Genomic DNA, 18,609 nt, shown 5'->3' on the forward strand with positions numbered 1-18,609 from the left:
TCAGATTGCAAACACATTGAAAATAATTTTTTGACATGATATAACAAAGGCCCTTTAGTCCTATTCCCAGTAGAGGTTCATTTATTTCGGTGAAACCTTCTGAGTATTCTCAGCCTTCTACATTTCTACTGAAATTCTAGTATTGAGCTATTGCTGATATCCCGTTAAGCTCTGCTTAAAGTACTCTAGTGTATCTCTCCCCTGGATTGATAACAGCTAAATTTCCCTTGTGTCCCCACTATAAGTGCTCTTGAAAAGGTTTAGACCAAGCTCGCCTAGAACTCATAATTCTGTTGTCCCAGACTCCTAAATGTATGAAAGTGGAAGTTCCTAGGAATTTATGAGAGTAACCCTAAGTAAGACACATAGCAGTCAGAGATATGCAACCTGTGATAGGCATCACCAATTATGAATAAAGGCTTGCTATGAAGTGATTGGGAAACCAACCAAGCCACAAATTCTTTGACCCAAAATTTGTCCCACCTTTAAGATGTATAGGGATAAAGGTGGAGCAGAAACTGGGGAAAAAGTTAACCAATGATTAGTCCAGTTGAAACCCATGCCATGAGATAAAGACCACCCTTTACACAAATAATTATATTCTGCTATATTTTCAGACAGGTGCCTAGTATAACTGTCATCTGAGAGGCTTCAGCCAGCAACAGAAGGAAACAGATGCAGAGACCCATAGCCAAACATGGGATTGAGTTTTGGGAAATTCTATGAAAAATGAGGATGAATGACTGAAGGAGCCAGAGAGTTAAAGAACACTACCAGAAGACATACAGTATTGACACTGCCTTTGCTTCCATAATTTCGAGAATTTGGCATAAGCCTGGGGATTTAACAAAAGACATATACTCAGGGCATTTTGGAAATGAGATTGACAAAGCTTTATACATGGTGATAAGAATGGAACAATTTGCATTCTTCTACATGCTGACTTCCAGTTCAACCAGCACCTTTTGTTATAAATACTATTTTTTATCCATTGAATGGTATTAGCTCCTTTGTCAAAGATCAAATGACCATAGGTCTGTGGGTTCATTTCTGTGTCTTCAATTCTATCCCATTAATCTACCTACCATACAGTTTTTTCATGTACAGGTTTTCATTTTATTTTTTCTCCCTCTTAATTAATTTGGGTATTTCTTATTTACATTTCAATTGTTATTCACTTTCCCGGTTTCCAGGCCATCATCCCCCTAACCCTTCCCCATACCCTTCTATATGTGTGTACCCCTCCCCATCCTCCCCTCATTACCGTCCTCCCCCCAACAATCATATTCACTGGGGGTTCAGTCTTGGCAGGATCAAGGGCTTTCCCTTCCACTGGTGCTCTTACTAGGTTATTCATTGCTACCTATGCAATTGGAGCCCAGGGTCAGTCCATGTATGGTCTTTGGGTAGTGGCTTAGACGCTGGAAGCTCTGTTTGGTTGGCATTGTTGTTCATATGGGGTCTCAAGACCCTTCAAGCTCTTTCAGTCCTTTCTCTGATTCCTTGAACGGGGGTCCCGTTCTCAGTTCAGTGGTTTGCTGCTCGCACTCCCCTATGTATTTGCTGTATTCTGGCTGTGTCTCTCAGGAGAGATCAACATCCAGCTCCTGTCAACCTGCACTTCTTTGCTTCATCCATCTTATCTAGTTTGGTGGCTGTATACATATGGGCCACATGTGGGGCTAGCTCTGAATGGGTGTTCCTTCAGTTTCTGTTCTAAACTTTGCCTCCCTATTCCCTCCCAAAAGGTATTATTGTTCCCCTTTTAAAGTAGGAGTGATGCATTCGAATTTGGTCATTCTTCTTGAATTTCAAGTGTTCTGTGCATCTAGGGTAATTCGAGCATTTGGGTTAATATCCACTTATCAATGAGTGCACCCCATGTGTGTTTTTCTGTGATTGGGTTACCTCACTCGGGATGATATTTCCAGTTCCATCCATTTGCCTATGAATTTCATAAAGTTTTTGTTTTTGATAGCTGAGTAATATTCCATTGTGTAGATGTACAACATTTTCTGTACCCATTCCTCTGTTGAAGGGCATCTGGGTTCTTTCCAGCTTCTGGCTATTATAAATAAGGCTGCTATAGACATAGTGGAGCATGTGTCTTAGTTATATGTTCGGGCATCTTTTGAGTATATGCCCAAGAGAGGTATAGCTGGGTCCTCAGGTCGTTCTATGTCCAGTTCTCTGAGGAACCTCCAGACTGATTTCCAGAATGGTTGTACCAGTCTACAATCCCACCAACAATGGAGGAGTGTTCCTCTTTCTCCACATACTCACCAGCATCTTTCTAACTTTATGAAAAACTGAGTTGGAATTTTGAAGGGGACTGCATTAAATTTGTAGATTGCTTTTGGCAAAATGAATATTATTACTAAATTAATACTGCCAATCCTTGAGCATGGGGGGGGGGTCTTCCCATCTTCTGAGATCTTCAGTTTTCATCCTTTTATTGTCTGATTGCTCTGGCTAGGACTTCAAGTACTATATTGAATAAGTGGGAAGAGTCTACAGCCTTTTCTAGTTCCAGATTTTATTTACATTTTTCCGAGTTTCTCTCCATTTAGTTTAATGTTAGTTATAGTTTGCTGTGTATTGCTTTTACTATGTTTAAGTATGGGCCTTGAATTCACAATCTTTTCTGAACTTTTTACCATGCAGAGGTGTTGGATTTTGTTTAATGCTTTCTCAGCATCTAATGAAATGATCATGTGTTTTTCCTTGATTTTCTTTATATAGTTGTTTACATTGATAGATTTCTGTATATTGAACAATCCCTGAATCCCTGAAATGAAGTCTACTTGATCATGATGGATGAATATTTTGATGTGTTATTTGATTCAGTTTGCAAGAACTTTATTGACACTTTTCGCATCAATATTCACAAGGGAAATTGATCTGAAGTTCTCCCTCTGTGTTGGGTCTTCCTGTGGTTTAGGTATAAGCATAATTGTGACTTCACAGAAGTGATTGGGTAGTGCTTGTTACTATTTTGCAGAATCATTTGGACAGTATTGGTATGAAGTCTTCTATGAAAGTCTGATTGAAATCTGTACTAAAACCATCTGGCCCTGCATTCTTTTTGGTTGGGAGACTTTTAAAAACTGCTTCTATTTCTTTACGATTTATAGGGTTGTTTAAATGTTTATCTGATTCTGATTTAAATTTTGTACCTTGTATTTGTCTAGAAAATTGTACATTTCCTCTAGATTTCACAGTTTTGATGAATATAGGATTTTGTAGTAGAATCTGATTTTTTTTTATTCCTCAGATACTGTTATTATGTCTCCCTTTTTCATTTCTGATTTTGTTAATTTGAATAACATTCTCAGTGCCCCCTGGTTAGTCTGGCTAAGGGTTTATCTATCTTGATGATTTTCACAAAGAACCAGCTCCTGGTTTTTTTGATTATTTGTATAGTCCTTTTTGTTTCTATTTGACTGATTTCAGCCCTGCGTTTTATTATTTCTTGCCTTCTGTTCTTCTTGCATGTATTTGCTTTGTTGTTGTTGTTGTTGTTGTAATAGAGTCTTTAGGTGTGCTGTCAAGCTGCAAATCTATGCTCTCTCCTGTATCTTTTTGGAGGAACTCAGAGTTATGAGTTTTCCTCTAAAACTGTTGTCCTTTTGTTCCATACATTTGGGTATGTTGTGCCTTCATTTTCATTAAACTCTAAAAATCTTTAATTTTTTCTTTATTTCTCCCTTGACTAAGTTATCACTGAGTAGAGCATTGTTCAACTTCCATGTATATGTGGGCTTTCTGTCATGTATTTTTATTGAGACCAGCCTTAGTCCTTTGTTGCCACTTTATAACTGTAATGTTGATGCTGTTATAAACACTAATATAAATATGTGTTGGTCTTAGACAACCATATGAAAGGACTATTCACACCCAAATGGGTTTTCACTTACAGGTTGAGAATAATTGCTGTAAGGGCAGAGTACAAGGATATAAGTCATACACATGTGCTAACTTATTTTTAAACTCCAGGAAAGATTAAAGGAGCAGAAGGACCATGCTCACTCGTGTGTATGAAAGTGGCATTGTGGGGGAAAAAGTCATCGTGCCCTGTGTTATTCTATTCAATATCAGCCACCCAGTGCCCTTTGCCTGACATTCTTCATTGTTAGAAAAGTGTGAAAAAGATTAATGCATCACCAAAGAAAAATATCACTATTGAACAAAGGTGATGAAAGACCTAACAGCAAACAATACCACTTATAAATAGGGCTCTGTAAAGCCAAAAAAAGACTGTGGCAAATCCCAAAGAAAATTATGTATGATGAAGCTCTAAGTTATCCATTTGTCCTATAATATAATTCTAAAACACAGCATGTATACAATAGAACTTAGATTTCATATGCTGAAATTTATGGTCCTCATATTAGTTCAGTATGACTCCCAAAATAATATAGAAATCAGGAAGTTTAGAGATGACAAAACAACAAAAGATAGAAACTCTATCAGTCCCTTCTCAATGGCTTCCAATAAACAGTTTAATGTATGTAAATCCTTCAGTAGTGTTTTCCATTGGCTAATATTTCTATAATTCTGTTGTCAAATTTATTGTCTTAACCGTTTTGCATTTTTCTGTTCATTTTTTGGGTATTCTCTATATTTGCATTTCAAATATTATCGCCGTTCCATGTTTCTGCACTGGAAAACCCATATTCCATTCCCCCTCCCCCTGCTTCTATTAGGGTGCTCATCACCCACCCACCTATTCCCTGCTGCCACCCCATTTTGGCATTCCTCTACACTGGGGCCTTGAGCCTTCACAAGACTAAGGGTCTCTTCTTTCACTGATGCCCAACAAGGCCATCCTTTGTTACATATGCATATGGAGACGTGGTTTGTTGCATGTGTACTCTTTCATTGGTGGTTTAATCTTTGGAAGCATGGGGAAGGGGTCTGAATGGTTGATTTTATCGTTCTTTTTATGGGATAGCAAACTCCACAAGCTCCTTCAATCTTTTCTCTAATTTCTCCAATGGAGAACCCGTTCTCAGTCCAATGGTTTGATAGAAGCATACACCTCTGTATTTCTCAAGCTCTGGTAAAGGGTCTAAGTTGACAGCTATTTCAAGCTCCTATCAGCCTGCACTTCTTGGCCTCTGCAATAGTGTCTGGTTTTGGTGACTGCATATGGGATGGATTCCCAAGTCGGACAGTCTCTGGATGGCCTTTTCTTTAGTCTCTGCCCCATACTTTGTCTCCTTACTTACTCCTGTAAGGATTGAAGCATCCATACTTTGGTCTTCCTTCTTCTTGTGCTTCATGTGGTCTGTAAATTGTATCCTGGGGATTCTTCCTTTGGGGCTAATATCCAATTTTCAGTGAGTGCAATTTTTTTGGGGGGGGGGATTGAGTTAACTCACTCAGGATGGTATTTCCCAGTCCCATCTATTTGCCTAAGAATTTTATGAAGCCATTGATTTTAATAGCTGAGTAGGACTCCATTATGTAAATGTACCACACTTTCTCTATGTTGAAGGACATCTGAGTTCTTACAGCTTCTGGATATTATTAATAGGCTGTAATGAACATAATATCATGTCCTTATTATTTGTTGGAGCATCTTTTTGGTTATATGCCCAGAAATTGTAGAGCTGGGTCCTCAGGTTTTACTATGTCCAATTTTTGGAGGAATCACCAGACTGATTTCTAGAGTAGTTGTACCAGCTTGCAATCCCACCAACAATGAAGGAGTGCTCCTCTTTTTCCACATTGTCTATGGCATCTACCATCACCTGAGATTTTGTTCTTAGCCAATCTGATTTGAAAATTGACAATCAAAATATTGGTTTTATTTCATTTCTGTATATTTTTTACTTACATAATATCTGTCACACTTATCTCTACATCGTTCATCTAATGTTGTTACCAGCACACTAATACAGCACCCATATGATATTGACCTCTTTCAACAAAGGTTGTTTGTTGAAAGTCAAAAAAGTGATGGTAGCTCAGCTTGCAGTGAAGAAGGCTGCATTCTACATGAGGGCCAAGAAATCAGAAAAAAAAAACATGTGTCCTCTGCCTGCATACTGGGGATCTTCAAATGTTCTTCTCTCTATAGTCAGAGCCACAATCCAGCAAATAATCTCCAGATTGATGGATTGTCCCATCAATGGTACCACATCCATGGTATCCATGCTCAACCAAATGAGAACTTTCAGAAGTCAAAGTGAGGACATTTCTGGGAACTCTATTGGACTGGAAGTGTCTCATTAACTGAATCTATAAAGAAGATTCAGAGGGCAAACTTATTGATTTTTCCTATTTAACCTTTTGATAAATCTGTTCCCCAAAGAGAAAATGGTTTCCTTGAAGGCTCCTTTGTGAGGTCCCAGCTTTAAAAAATAGTATTGAATAGGGTGTGAATAATTTCATTTACTTCCTATTTATTGAGTTTCTTTGAAAAGAGCAGAATATATGAACTGGCAAAGATATTCCAGAGTCACATGTCCTACTGGCAACTGGAAATTTTGTGGCAGTGAAAAAGCTCTCTCTAACTGAAAGATACTACATACAAAGAAAACCATGCAAGGTGGTGATGTTACTGCAATGTATCTCAATTCTCTAAGAGCCTTGTTTAGTACAAACCAAAAATGACATTTAACAGAATGTTGCTGCATTGTCTCTACACCATCATGATGCAGTTATTCAAAGAAACCAGAAGGGAAATATAACATATATTTTGAGAAACAAACTTGAATCCTCACACATTTCAAAATTATTTGCCCAGGAAAGAAGACAGGTAACATTAAAATTGTCTTATCCTGAATAATGACTTTTGACCTCTTACAGAACCAGTCAGCTAGGAATCAAATCAGTATTAAGTATGCCTGCTCTGTAAAAGATAGCTTTCTGTCAAACTCTTCTTGCTTCCATCAGATTAATGGAGTGAAAAATAGTCCTGACTTCCAGGGTCTTCAGGGATGAAAGCAAATTGTGGAAAGGAGATAAAAACAAGCAATTCCCATGTTCTTGATGAGGCTTAGGGAACTCTAGTGGCTAGACATATTCCTGTGAAAGTGATAAACCAATCATGTGTACAATCACAGACCCTGCATCCATGCTTAAAAGACACATGTGCATTCTCTCTCTCTCTCTCTCTCTCTCTCTCTCTCTCTCTCTCTCTCTCTCTCTCTCTCTCCCCTCTTCTTTCTCTCTTGACTATACTTTGAGCAATTCTGAAAAAGTCAGCAACTACTTTGACTCTTAAAGAACAGATAACAGATGGTTTAGTCTGTAAGAAATGGGGGCTTTAATAATTATGAGTCTCGCCCCTAGATGCCACAGTGTGTAACCTGTAACCTGACTACTTTAGTGATTCTACACACAGGTTTTTGTTCTCATATTTATTTCTACTTATATGGGCCCTTCTTTCCCAATCAGCAATTTGCAGTCCAAAAAAGCTGTTAAACTGAAATATTCATATTGCTGCAAACAATTGCTTATTTAGGGGAAGAATACATTATACATATATATATATATATATGTATGTATATATATATATATCTGAGAAAACATTTTATAATAAGTAAGGATTCTTCCATCTAATGTAAAAGTGCCTACATCAATCCTGTGTATATGAATATTGCCAATTTGTTCGGCAGGGTTATGTTTGCCTCAGGGAAATTCAATTCTCACCAATGTTAATGTTTTTGACCACTTTAATTGGCTCATCATTGTCATTAACTCATCCATCTTGGGACTCAAGCTTAATGCTTCCAAGTATTTCCTGGTTATACTGTAGAGAGGAGTGGATCCTTAGTCAACTCAATACTAGGAAAAAACACCTAACATAACCAAATAAAGGAAAGACATCTTATTAGTTTTGACATTAATTCTTATGAGACAAATTGAAAAGTGCACTTTTGAGGCTGATGTATCAAATATAGTTAATATATATTTCCTATCAGCATAAATGGTAATAGCTTAACAATAATCTTAAAAATTAGGTGTCAGATATAATCTGCCTGAAGGAAATTGGATATCCAAATCTAGTAAATGGGAAATTTGTTACTGATATCAAATGTATTATAATACATGCAGTAGGCTCATTCTAAAGATATTTTAAATCTTTGAAATATAAGGAACACCCCAAGTGGAATCTGAACTTCTAATTAAGAGTGCTTATAAATTTACTATATGTATCATGTTCCATTTTATTAAAGTAAGGTAAGAAAATTTTAAAAATTATTTCTATTGTTTTGAAATAAAATTACATCATTTCATATTTCCCTTTGCTCCCTCAAATCTTCCTTTTATTGGTTTTTTTTTTTTTAGTCTGGAAGCTTTCTTTATTGATTGCTTGATGTGTAACAATAATTGGCATCTTTTTCACACATTACAAAAATTATACATGGCTCAGTATGCAACCTTTTAAACATAGTCATATTATTTAACAAAAGGGGGCCTAGTCTACCCAATACAGCATTTACAAATGCACAAAGCATGCCCCTTTGACTTGTATATTGTCTGGATTAAAAAATCTCTTTTGAACATAAGTAAGTTAGTATAATTTTCAGTGTCTTTATAGAGTTATACACACAGGCACACTTCAAAATTTTTGTCATACACAGGCAATGAAGAAACACTGTTTAAAGATGTAGTATTCATTTCACTCACAAGTATCTTTTCTTCCCTTTAAAAAACAACTTTCCTTGAAAGCAAATTAAGAAGTATGGTGAGAAACTTTGAATTAAAAGAAATTACTTCATTATTTGACATCTTTTTGCATTGCTACATACATATGTATATCTGTGAATGTACATTAAGCAGTTGTGTGCTAGAGTCTGATGAAATATTGGTGCAGCTTGATGGTCTCTGAGAGATTAATTCTAATTAGAAATTTATATGTATTGCAACAGTATATAATATGTATTAACTGTATATATATTCTCTTTAAAGTTTAATGTATGTCTATATTTTTGTAATTTAAAAATAGCTAAGAATTTTATACTAAAGATGACATAGCATATGTGGGTTATAAAATACTTTAATAGCTGATAAAGTTTCATATTTGAAAAATTACTGTTTTATATTAGTACCAAATAGTCCTATAATTGTTTTTTAAAAAGCAGAATAATGTCAGTTTCTATTAAGGATAAAGCAAATTCCTTGGTTTTAAAAAAGAATTTAAAAAATTCTACTTCTAATTATAGTCCTATTCTGAGTTTTTTGACCTTATGGGTTCAACATAGGGACAGAAGAGATGAGGGGGAAAATAAACCTTTGAAAACTTCTCAAAGTATTCACTGGTAATGATATTAATATTCTCAGATAGTGCAATATTCAAGAGTTATTTAGTGCCTGTCTGCTGCATTTTATGGTTGGCAATGTTTAGAATGAGTACCCATCTGCCTCCTTTTATAATATCCATAGCAGCAGCTTTTCGGATCAAGATTTCTCTGTGTCTCTCTTTCAGCAATAATATGTGATTGCTAGTGAAAGTAGTTAGAAAAAAATAGTATCCTGAAATAACAATTTTGAAAATCAGTGAAAAAAAGATCTTTAGGGAAATATTACTAAGAGTTTGATGGAACTTATTTTGGTTTGTTGATCATGGTGATCACAGAAAATTCTTTAAGCCCCATGCCTCAGTAGTAGCTGTGTTTGGAGGCTCAGTTGCCACTGGAATAAAAAAAGAAAATGAACATGTCTGGAGATTTCTGACAATGATAGAGATAGATAGACTTGTCACGTACCTAAAACATTTTTCAGCATAGATCCAAAGGACTTTATATTTTCTGATATAGATAAACTTCCATGTATATTGCTGCCACCATACAAAGGGGGGGAAATGGAAGCAAATTAAGTGTGAATAAAATACTGATTGAGAAAACACAATGTGGTATACACATAAGAAATCTATTCAAAATTAAAGAAAAATGAAATGTAAAAATTTGCAATAGAGAAATAAACTGATAAAACTTATATAGATAGAAATAACGCAGCCCAGGAAGATAAGCCTTTTTTCTCTCCTAAGGTGGTAATGGTTTCAAATTGATTGTTGTATTTAAGTTGGAATATATGAAGAGATCAGAAAGCTAGAAAGGAGATATATTGAAGAGGACATGGCTCTCAGCTAAGTAAATGGACATATTTAAAATGAAATTGGAGGCACATGTAGCATCACTTTATTTATTCTTTGAGATAGTCATGTCAAAGTGTTTTTTTATCATTTTCATGACTATACCCTTAATGTCATTATCTCCAGATCTTCAAAATATCCCTTACCAAACACCATGTCCTCACATTATTATAAATTTATATTCCACTAAGTCTAGCTCAAGTTGCCTGTATTCTAGTGGATATGAGGCCATTCAATGTACAATAGACAACTTATCACTAGCCAGACTTTTCAGGAAACCAAATTTCCACACAAAAAATCAACCATCGACTGCTAATAGGCACTTATGTAAAAAGATATCTTCTCTAGGTAATGTCTAGAGGTTCAGTGGGTAGTAATGGATTTTAGGCAAGAGTGATTTATCACCTTTACTAGTATGTACATTAATCACCTAACTAGGTTCCAATGGATAGTTTTGTACACATAATCACATGGCAGCTCTGATGAAACTCAGTGTGTAACAAAAACAACAGAAAATCATGAGCCTAAGGAAGAGACTTCTGTGAAGGAGGGCTACTTCACAGTGGTGGGAGAAAAAGAGGAGAGAGTAATAACTGAGAATGATTAGAGGCCTTTTAAACATAAATCAAAAATTCAAGGCGCACATGCAATTAATTAACATAAAAAGAAAAGAAGCAATTAATAACCAAACATTCTTAATTGTCTGTGTTTTTACCAGGAATAATTATTAGATGACACAGCTCCATTCATGCACCAAGCAAATCCCATATGATCAAAGAAGAAGGCATGAAGATAAATATCTCTGAGGAACTTGGCTCAAGAATACATGATTCTTGGACTTGTAGGCAAATAGCTAATGTGCAAGTGTGTATTATTTTTGTCATACAATGTGCAGCTTTTTCTTTGCATGCATATTGAACTAATAGTGAAAAGAGAAGATTTAGGATAAAGGAATCATATATATTTGGTATAACTTTAGAATTTGATATGACTTTAGAATATATGATATAAATAACCTAATATATAAGAATATATGTATGATTATATGCATATATATGCTTATGTATTAAGAGGCAGGCAGTTGTTCATTAATGTGACATGGTTCAATATTTTTATATGAGATAAAGGAAGTTATCATTCTGTAATAGGCATTAAAAACAGTCTCATCTCATATATTTTCTGTCTCAGTTGTGCCTGTTGTGGTTACAGATGATATTTTCCTTTAGTGATACACTAATCTCTTTCACACATTGTTAAAACTCTAGAAGGTCAGTGAAATGTCCTGAACTGAGTGGTATTTGGAAGAATCAATAGATATCTTCCTGTTTTCAAAAAGTCAAGGAAAAGGCTGATTCCAAGCCTGTCAAACTCAGTACTAGTTAGCATATTGCATGATTCTTGACTATGTTCCTTCTCTGTGACAACCTGGACTGAACAGCATATCATCAGGCTCCCTTGCTATGTAGCTTTTAATGGAAGTTACAGCCCATATTGTATTGATGAATAAACAGTCTTGTCTGATTTAAGCAACCTCTGTTTTTCATAAATTCCACAAGAAACAGGGATAAAATTTGTTTATAGCATAACCAAAAGCTTTAGTAAATTGAAAATAACATTCCCTTAGAGTACATGTCTAATAACCCTGCAAATATTACCATGACACTGACCATTTCGTAAGGCTCACATAGCATGTAGTATACATAGTTCTTCGATGAGGGAGCCGTTCTATATGATTCTCATCAATCAGGTGGAAAAACATGACTAACATTCATAGGCCTTGCACAGAATATAGTGATACCTTGCACAAGCTTCACTGATCTAGGTTCATCTGTTATGGGGTTCTTTCTATGTTCCCTATAATGAAGCATGCCAAAGGTGCCACATATTCTTTACTAAACCTAATGGACACTCAAAAATTTCTACAGATATCCTGGTTAGAGAGTGCTTAAAAATGTTTTGCAAGAATGAAAAATAAATGTTCTGACATAACAATTAAGGCAGTATTTATTTAAAGTAAGAAATAGGAGGCACACAAGAAAATCTTTTGGGAAGAATGCATCTGGTGAACAATTTTTGAAATAAAAACAGACAAACATAGTGAAATGTAAAACATATGCTTGACCAGCCCATATTTTCAATTTGTTTAATGTGAATAAAATTTTAGAGTTCTCTTTGGGTCTCTGATAATTGTCTAAAAATAAAATGAAATATAAAAATAGAGGACTGATTCCTCACCAAAAGAAAAGGAAAATATATTCAGAAAGAGAATCTTGAGAGGATGTGTTATCACAAATTACAGATATCCTGTGGTGAATAACATCCTGAGGCCTGAGCCTATTACTGACATTTAAAATAATAATAACTGTATACATCTGTCCCATTAATGGGAATCAGAAATCTGCTCTCATGCTGAGCTCTATAATTCTAGCATTAAGCAACTTAAATAGAACAATTTAAAATGTGGAGCTGTCCATGGACCTTCGAAATGTAAAATATTCAAACAACTCTTCAAGGAATTACAGATTCATGATACTCACTCGCATAAAGCCCATATATGTTGTGAAGCCATTTGCTGAGGTTTTAGTGATGTAATCAGTCACATGTTTTTCTAGCCAATGTTGCTGTTATTGGTTTACTTAAAGAAAATAGTTGGAACATTTACTGAGGCTATGCACGCTGGGGATTTGAAATGCTTTTGTCATAATTGAAATTTGTATAAGAATAGCCTCAACATCACCATTCTTAACAATAAAACATATAAAGTCACATAAAATTTATAGTGTTTAAGCTACACATCAAAGAAATTGATTACCTTCAGTTTGGATGGAAATAATTGCTGATAATACAAACACGTGTGAACACACACTAATCCTATCCAAATGCACAGTGATACACAGAAAATATTAGAAAGTAGAATGCAATATTTATATAACGATTGTATTTACCTTCAATATATGGGCTATTTTCTTACACATGATTTTATTCAAATTTACTCTAATCATTGTTGAACCATTTAGAAAAGGCATACTGGCAACTCGTCCTTACCTCACCCTGCTGGGCAAAAATCCCAGTGTGGAGTAAAGGATGCAAGATTTCCTGCTTAAGCATAAAACAACAGTATGGAATTCAAAGGTGCCATTCTTCTGCTTCTAGTTATAAAGGCAGTGCCTTGCTTCTTCCAGCACAGATTTGGGAGAAACTACAGAGCCTCTTCCAAGATGCTGGTGGCCCTCCTCACAATGGTCCTGCTGGGCCTGAGCTTTGCTCAGCAGCCAGGTGAAGGTATGAGAATATGGGTGTTGGTGCTGTAACTATTCTTAAATAATATGAGACAAACTGCAGGGTAGGAGAGAGATGGAACAGAGGACAGGAGATGAAAGATAAATAATACCACACAGTGCTTCAGTTTTTAAAAATGGATAGTTGTAGATTTGAGAACACTGCTGTAGTTAAAATAGACTACATATGCACACAATATTGCTATACTAGTTATTAAGGGAAGGTGGCAGAAGAATCCATGAAAGAACTATTTAAAGGATAGCAGCTGTAGTAACAAACCTATTACATCTATTACACAGAAAAGTAATAACATCTGAATTTTCATTTTTCCATACTCATTCAAAATTCCAATATATTTTCAGTGTGTATTTAATTATTTACTCAAATGTTTATTTTTATTCCCTTACTTTGAGAAGCCAGAAAGTTAGAAGATATGAATTAAAGAAGAGATTATATAGAGGTATAATATACAAATATTCTTATACATACATGACTTATCAGTGTATGCAGTAAGATTCTATGCAAAATAGTGACAATCAAAAGAAACTTTTATATTGTTACTTACTGGTACACACTCAAAATATATTTACCACAGAAGTTTCAAATTACTGCTACCTGCTCATTTTCTTAACAGCGTTTAAAAATTAACAGTAAAGGAGAGATTGTAGCTAAAATCAGTTGCCACTAGTTGTTTTGTGAACTCACTTTTAAATCTGTCCTTTGTTTTGCTTCACAGTGGCCAACACTGTTTCCCAATAACATCAAGCAAATACAAATAATCTTTAAAATTCTTATGTATCTTTAGTAAGCAGGATGTTTTATAATTCTACACTTCATTGTTATTTTGGGTTGTATGAATTAATAAATGTAAGTTTCACAAAGTTTCAGACAAACATTCTCCAAATTCGACAATGATGAACACTCCAGGGGAATGCAATAAATTAAAATAAACCAGAGGTCTGAATTACCTGAGAAAAAAGCAATTAACTACAACAGAGGAGTAGTTGCTTTCAAGTAAAAGTTAGTTTCAGTGTCCTGATTTTTGACTATTCTGTGGAAACAGGAGCTCCTCAATGTCTTCTTCCAAACACTTGTTGCCTCTATTTCAGTTGATTTCAAGAGAAAAAGTACTCAAATGTTAGGGTCTCTTTTCTTTGTGACTCTATACTCAAAGAAATGTATTGAGTTCATTGATTATAACCTCTGATGAATTTGCTCAGCGAATACTGTAAGGTTGGTAACTTTTAGACTCCTTTTACCTCGTAATATTCCTCAACATGAGGGCCAATTTTCTGGGCAACTGCTTGATTGAATTTTCCATAACTCAGTAATTTTATCTGGGTTCACAAAATGTCAATTTTGCCCAAATTAAAATAGTTAACAGAACCTCCACATGTGAACTACTTGTTTTAATTTCTCTGAGTAAACTGGTCATGAATACTCTGGAAACTGAATTATGTGCACTTGCATGTGACCCAAAGACCATGTTTAAAATGAACTTTTCATGAAACCATAAACAAGTGACTATCCAGAAAAAATGCTGTTTGAAAAGATCATTGAGAAAAAGGAGAACAGAGTCGAGTATATCTAAGCTCATTTGTTATTTGCTTTTACCACTCAGAACTTCAGAACCTAAACCAGATTCCAAAACAGAGGCCACCACCTTCAGGATTCCTACCAAGACCCTCTGCTAATGGGAACCAGCAAGGCCCACCCCCACAAGGAGGACGACAGCAGAAACCTCAAGGCCCACCCCCACCTGAAGGACCACAGCAGAGACCTCCTCAAGGCCCACCCCCACAAGGAGGCCCACAGCAGAGACCTCAGGGCCCACCCCCACCAGGAGGACCACAGCAGGGACCTCAAGGCCCACCCCCACCAGGAGGACCACAGCAGAGACCTCAGGGCCCACCCCCACCAGGAGGACCACAGCAGAGACCTCAAGGCCCACCCCCACAAGGAGGACCACAGCAGAGACCTCAAGGCCCACCCCCACCAGGAGGACCACAGCAGAGACCTCAGGGCCCACCCCCACCAGGAGGACCACAGCAGAGACCTCAAGGCCCACCCCCACCAGGTGGCCCTCAGCAGAGACCTCCTCAGCCTGGAAACCAACAAGGCCCTCCACAAGGTCCCCAATTGGGCAGACCTCAGGGACCTCAGTAAACCAGATATCATGAAAGGTATGTGTCATAATAATGCCCTGGTGGATGGAAGGGAACAGAATTCTCCTATATTCCACATTGTTTAAAGTATGCAACCTAAATATAATAACATGGTCCTGGACCCAATATCAAATATTTTTATTAAATATTAAGTGATCTTTTCATGAGAGAATATACGTTTTTGGAGTAAACTCTCCTCCTCATTTGGTTTTCCACAATTATTGCATTAATTACATTAATAAATTAAAGACATATTTCCTTCCTAAGGTCCATTCCCTCCTTGCTGGATTCATGTATTCAAATGGATACATAGATCTTATCATGTTCTTTGTTCGTATTTTTGTTTCCGTTCATCATGAATTAATTGTTTATGATTGACATGTCATGTTCTCTCTACCCTGCTTTCATGATCTTTTTTTTTCTTTAATTTCAGAAATTGAGTAAGAAATTGGTTCCCTTGCAATCTTCTTCTACTGCCACCACAGGACGAGAATTGGAGTTTCATTCACTGCATTAATAAAATGATCAGCATGCAACTTCTGATTGGTGTCTTTCTTTTTGGTTGTTCTTCAACCTCCAATTTCTGGACTGACATTTACATAAAAACATCAATATTCTCTCATGGTTACTGCCTGTAATATCTCCCAGCAACTGTCCATAAGCCAGGTATCGGTTACCAGGTCTTTTACTGCTGTGTTTCTTTTTGACTGATTGATGAAGGAGACACTCTCTTTGCAGCTTAGTATAGTATCTAACTCTAAAAACAGGTGTTTGGGTGTTATTTTGCCTAGTCTGGGGTGCAAGGTCAGGCAGTTATGAACAACATGCCAAGGCAAGATGTGTATGGATATGTCCTGGGACACCAGTGCCTCTCAGTGGAAGGGAAAAATGACCAAGTAACTTTGGCAGATGCAGTGGACTGGCAGACTACAGTCACTGGTATACTGGTCTGCAGTGGCTATAGGTCATCCAAAATAGATAGCAGAGTTTACAAGACATTGCTGCACCCTGTGCTGTCTTACTGAGTGTTTCATTTCCTGTACAAACATCATGACCAAGAAACAAGTTGGGGCATAAGGGTATATTAAACTTACAATTCCACATTTCTCTTCATCACCAAAGGAAGTTAGGACTTGAATTCAAGCAGGTCAGGAAGCAGGAGCTGATACAGGGGAAATGGAAGATGTTACTCATTGGCTACATTCCCAGACTGGCTCAGCTTGCTTCCTATAGAACTGAAGACTACCAACCCAAGACTGACACCGCTGTAGATGAACCCTGCAACTCTTGATCATTAATTGAGAAAATGCCTTATAGATGGATCTCATTGAGCCATTTGCTCAAAGGAGGCTCTTTTGTTTTTTATAACTCCAGTGTATGTCAAGTAGACACAGAAAACCAGACAGTATTGGCCGTTGGGTTCAGGGGTGATTGTGTATCACTTCAGGCTGCAGGAGCAGCGTTCAACATGACAAGGGTCAGAGATGGCTGGCCTGAATTCTGCTGTTGTGTCTGCAAGCATAGATGCACTAGTGGAGGCTACAGAGTAAAAGTCAGTCTGTCAGTCACTGTATTCTGCAGAGCTTTAGGAGAAGTTTGAATGGTCAGCACAAATGCATGGGGATTTTTTTTTATAGAAACAGTTGGAAGTACAGGTAGAACAAGCAGGACTGGGAAACAGGCAAGTGCAGGCACAGGCACAGGCACAGGCACAGGCACAGGCACAGGCACAGGCACAGGCACAGGCACAGGCACAGGCACAGGCACAGGCACAGGCACAGGCACAGGCACAGGCACAGGCACAGGCACAGGCACAGGCACAGGCACAGGCACAGAATGTCCAGGATGAGAAAGGCAGGAACAAGTGGATATGTTGGTCTTCACAGAGAGCAAAAGTGACTGTGACTTTCTTGAACTATATAGGGTAAAATATTTGGAAGGCAGCAGATAGGGTGTAGAAAGGATCAAGCAATGAATGTAGATAATACTACTGAGAGAACATAACTTAATTATCTGGGGCAAAGAGAATGCCTGGCAAGAAACTTTGAACCCTTACAACTGTTAAGTGTACATACATACATACATACATACATACATACATACATGCATCTATACACATACACAAACAGTCAGATAGAAAAACATGTGAATAGATGCCTGGCTGAATGAATAGGGCAAAGAATCCCCAAACAACCCATCATTCTCATTTCTTTCCTTTGGCCTTTTCATAGACAAATGTTCTTAGAAAATTACTTCATAGACAAAATGTTACACAAAATAAGAATTATGAAAATATTTTGATATTAATCCAAAGCAGGGATTCATTTTGTAAGCTTACTGTATAAAAACAACAGTTACATATGACCTTGCTTTACCTTGCTGCACACCTGTGGCTTCATCCATTGGCTACATTGTTTTTCTGTGAACACATGTTTTTGCAAGCCTATTTTTCTTTTTAGTGTAATTGTGGAAGCTCACTGTGTTTCTTCTCATGCAACCTTTACTATTATGAGTAGAGTGCACATTCTATGCTTGATTCTAACATTATTACATCTTTCTAGCAAAATAAATAAAACCAGTATTTAAAACTTTCTTCTTGCATTATTTTAATTCAATTAGGAATTCCATATGATCATTAATTTATCTAAGCATCATTAATTCATGAAAGTTCATTTATATGTAGGAAATATGCTCAATAGTGTGAATTAATACCTATGGATTATTATATTAATATAATAATGACAGAAAATACAAGCTGTAATAATCCTGACATTAAGTCTCTTTGGAATGATGCCTCAGAGCTCACCCATCTTAGTCTATGCAAAAATGTGGGTAACATAAAGGAAGGCCACCTGCTAGCCTCAGTCTTTCCTAGAAAGCTTCTCAACAAGAAAGGGTGTTGCTATGTCTCCTTTATTCAGTCACTAGGTCCACAAAGTTGTAAAACTTGATGTCTCTTTTCTTTCCCTTCCTTTTCTTTTTCCTTTTTGGCTTTTATGAAGTGTAAGGACAACTTTGAGTGCAAGGATATTAGTAATTGTGAGTTTATGTGGGAGT

At 36.6% G+C, this 18,609-nt stretch overlaps 1 protein-coding gene across 1 annotated transcript; it reads left to right on the top strand.

The window, feature by feature from the left end:
• The first annotated feature begins 13,297 nt into the window (after positions 1–13,297).
• On the top strand, positions 13,298–16,088 carry Prp2l2 (proline rich protein 2 like 2). Its single transcript, XM_087659882.1, has 3 exons — positions 13,298–13,390; positions 15,009–15,570; positions 15,986–16,088. The coding sequence occupies exons 1-2, from the start codon at positions 13,327–13,329 to the stop codon at positions 15,551–15,553; spliced, it is 609 nt and encodes a 202-aa protein (XP_087516008.1). The 5' UTR covers positions 13,298–13,326; the 3' UTR covers positions 15,554–15,570; positions 15,986–16,088.
• The last annotated feature ends 2,521 nt before the right edge of the window (positions 16,089–18,609 follow it).

This window comes from Rattus norvegicus, chromosome 4 (genome assembly GCF_021556685.1).
Source record: "Rattus norvegicus strain SHRSP/BbbUtx chromosome 4, alternate assembly SHRSP_T2T, whole genome shotgun sequence".
Lineage (NCBI taxonomy): Eukaryota > Metazoa > Chordata > Mammalia > Rodentia > Muridae > Rattus > Rattus norvegicus.

Excerpts from the sequence above, each read along its gene's own strand:
- Prp2l2 (XM_087659882.1), top strand. The coding sequence starts at position 13,327 with ATGCTGGTGGCCCTCCTCACAATGGTCCTGCTGGGCCTGAGCTTTGCT. Across the intron at positions 13,391-15,008 it reads TGCTCAGCAGCCAGGTGAAG|AACTTCAGAACCTAAACCAG; the intron begins GTATGAGAATAT and ends TTTACCACTCAG.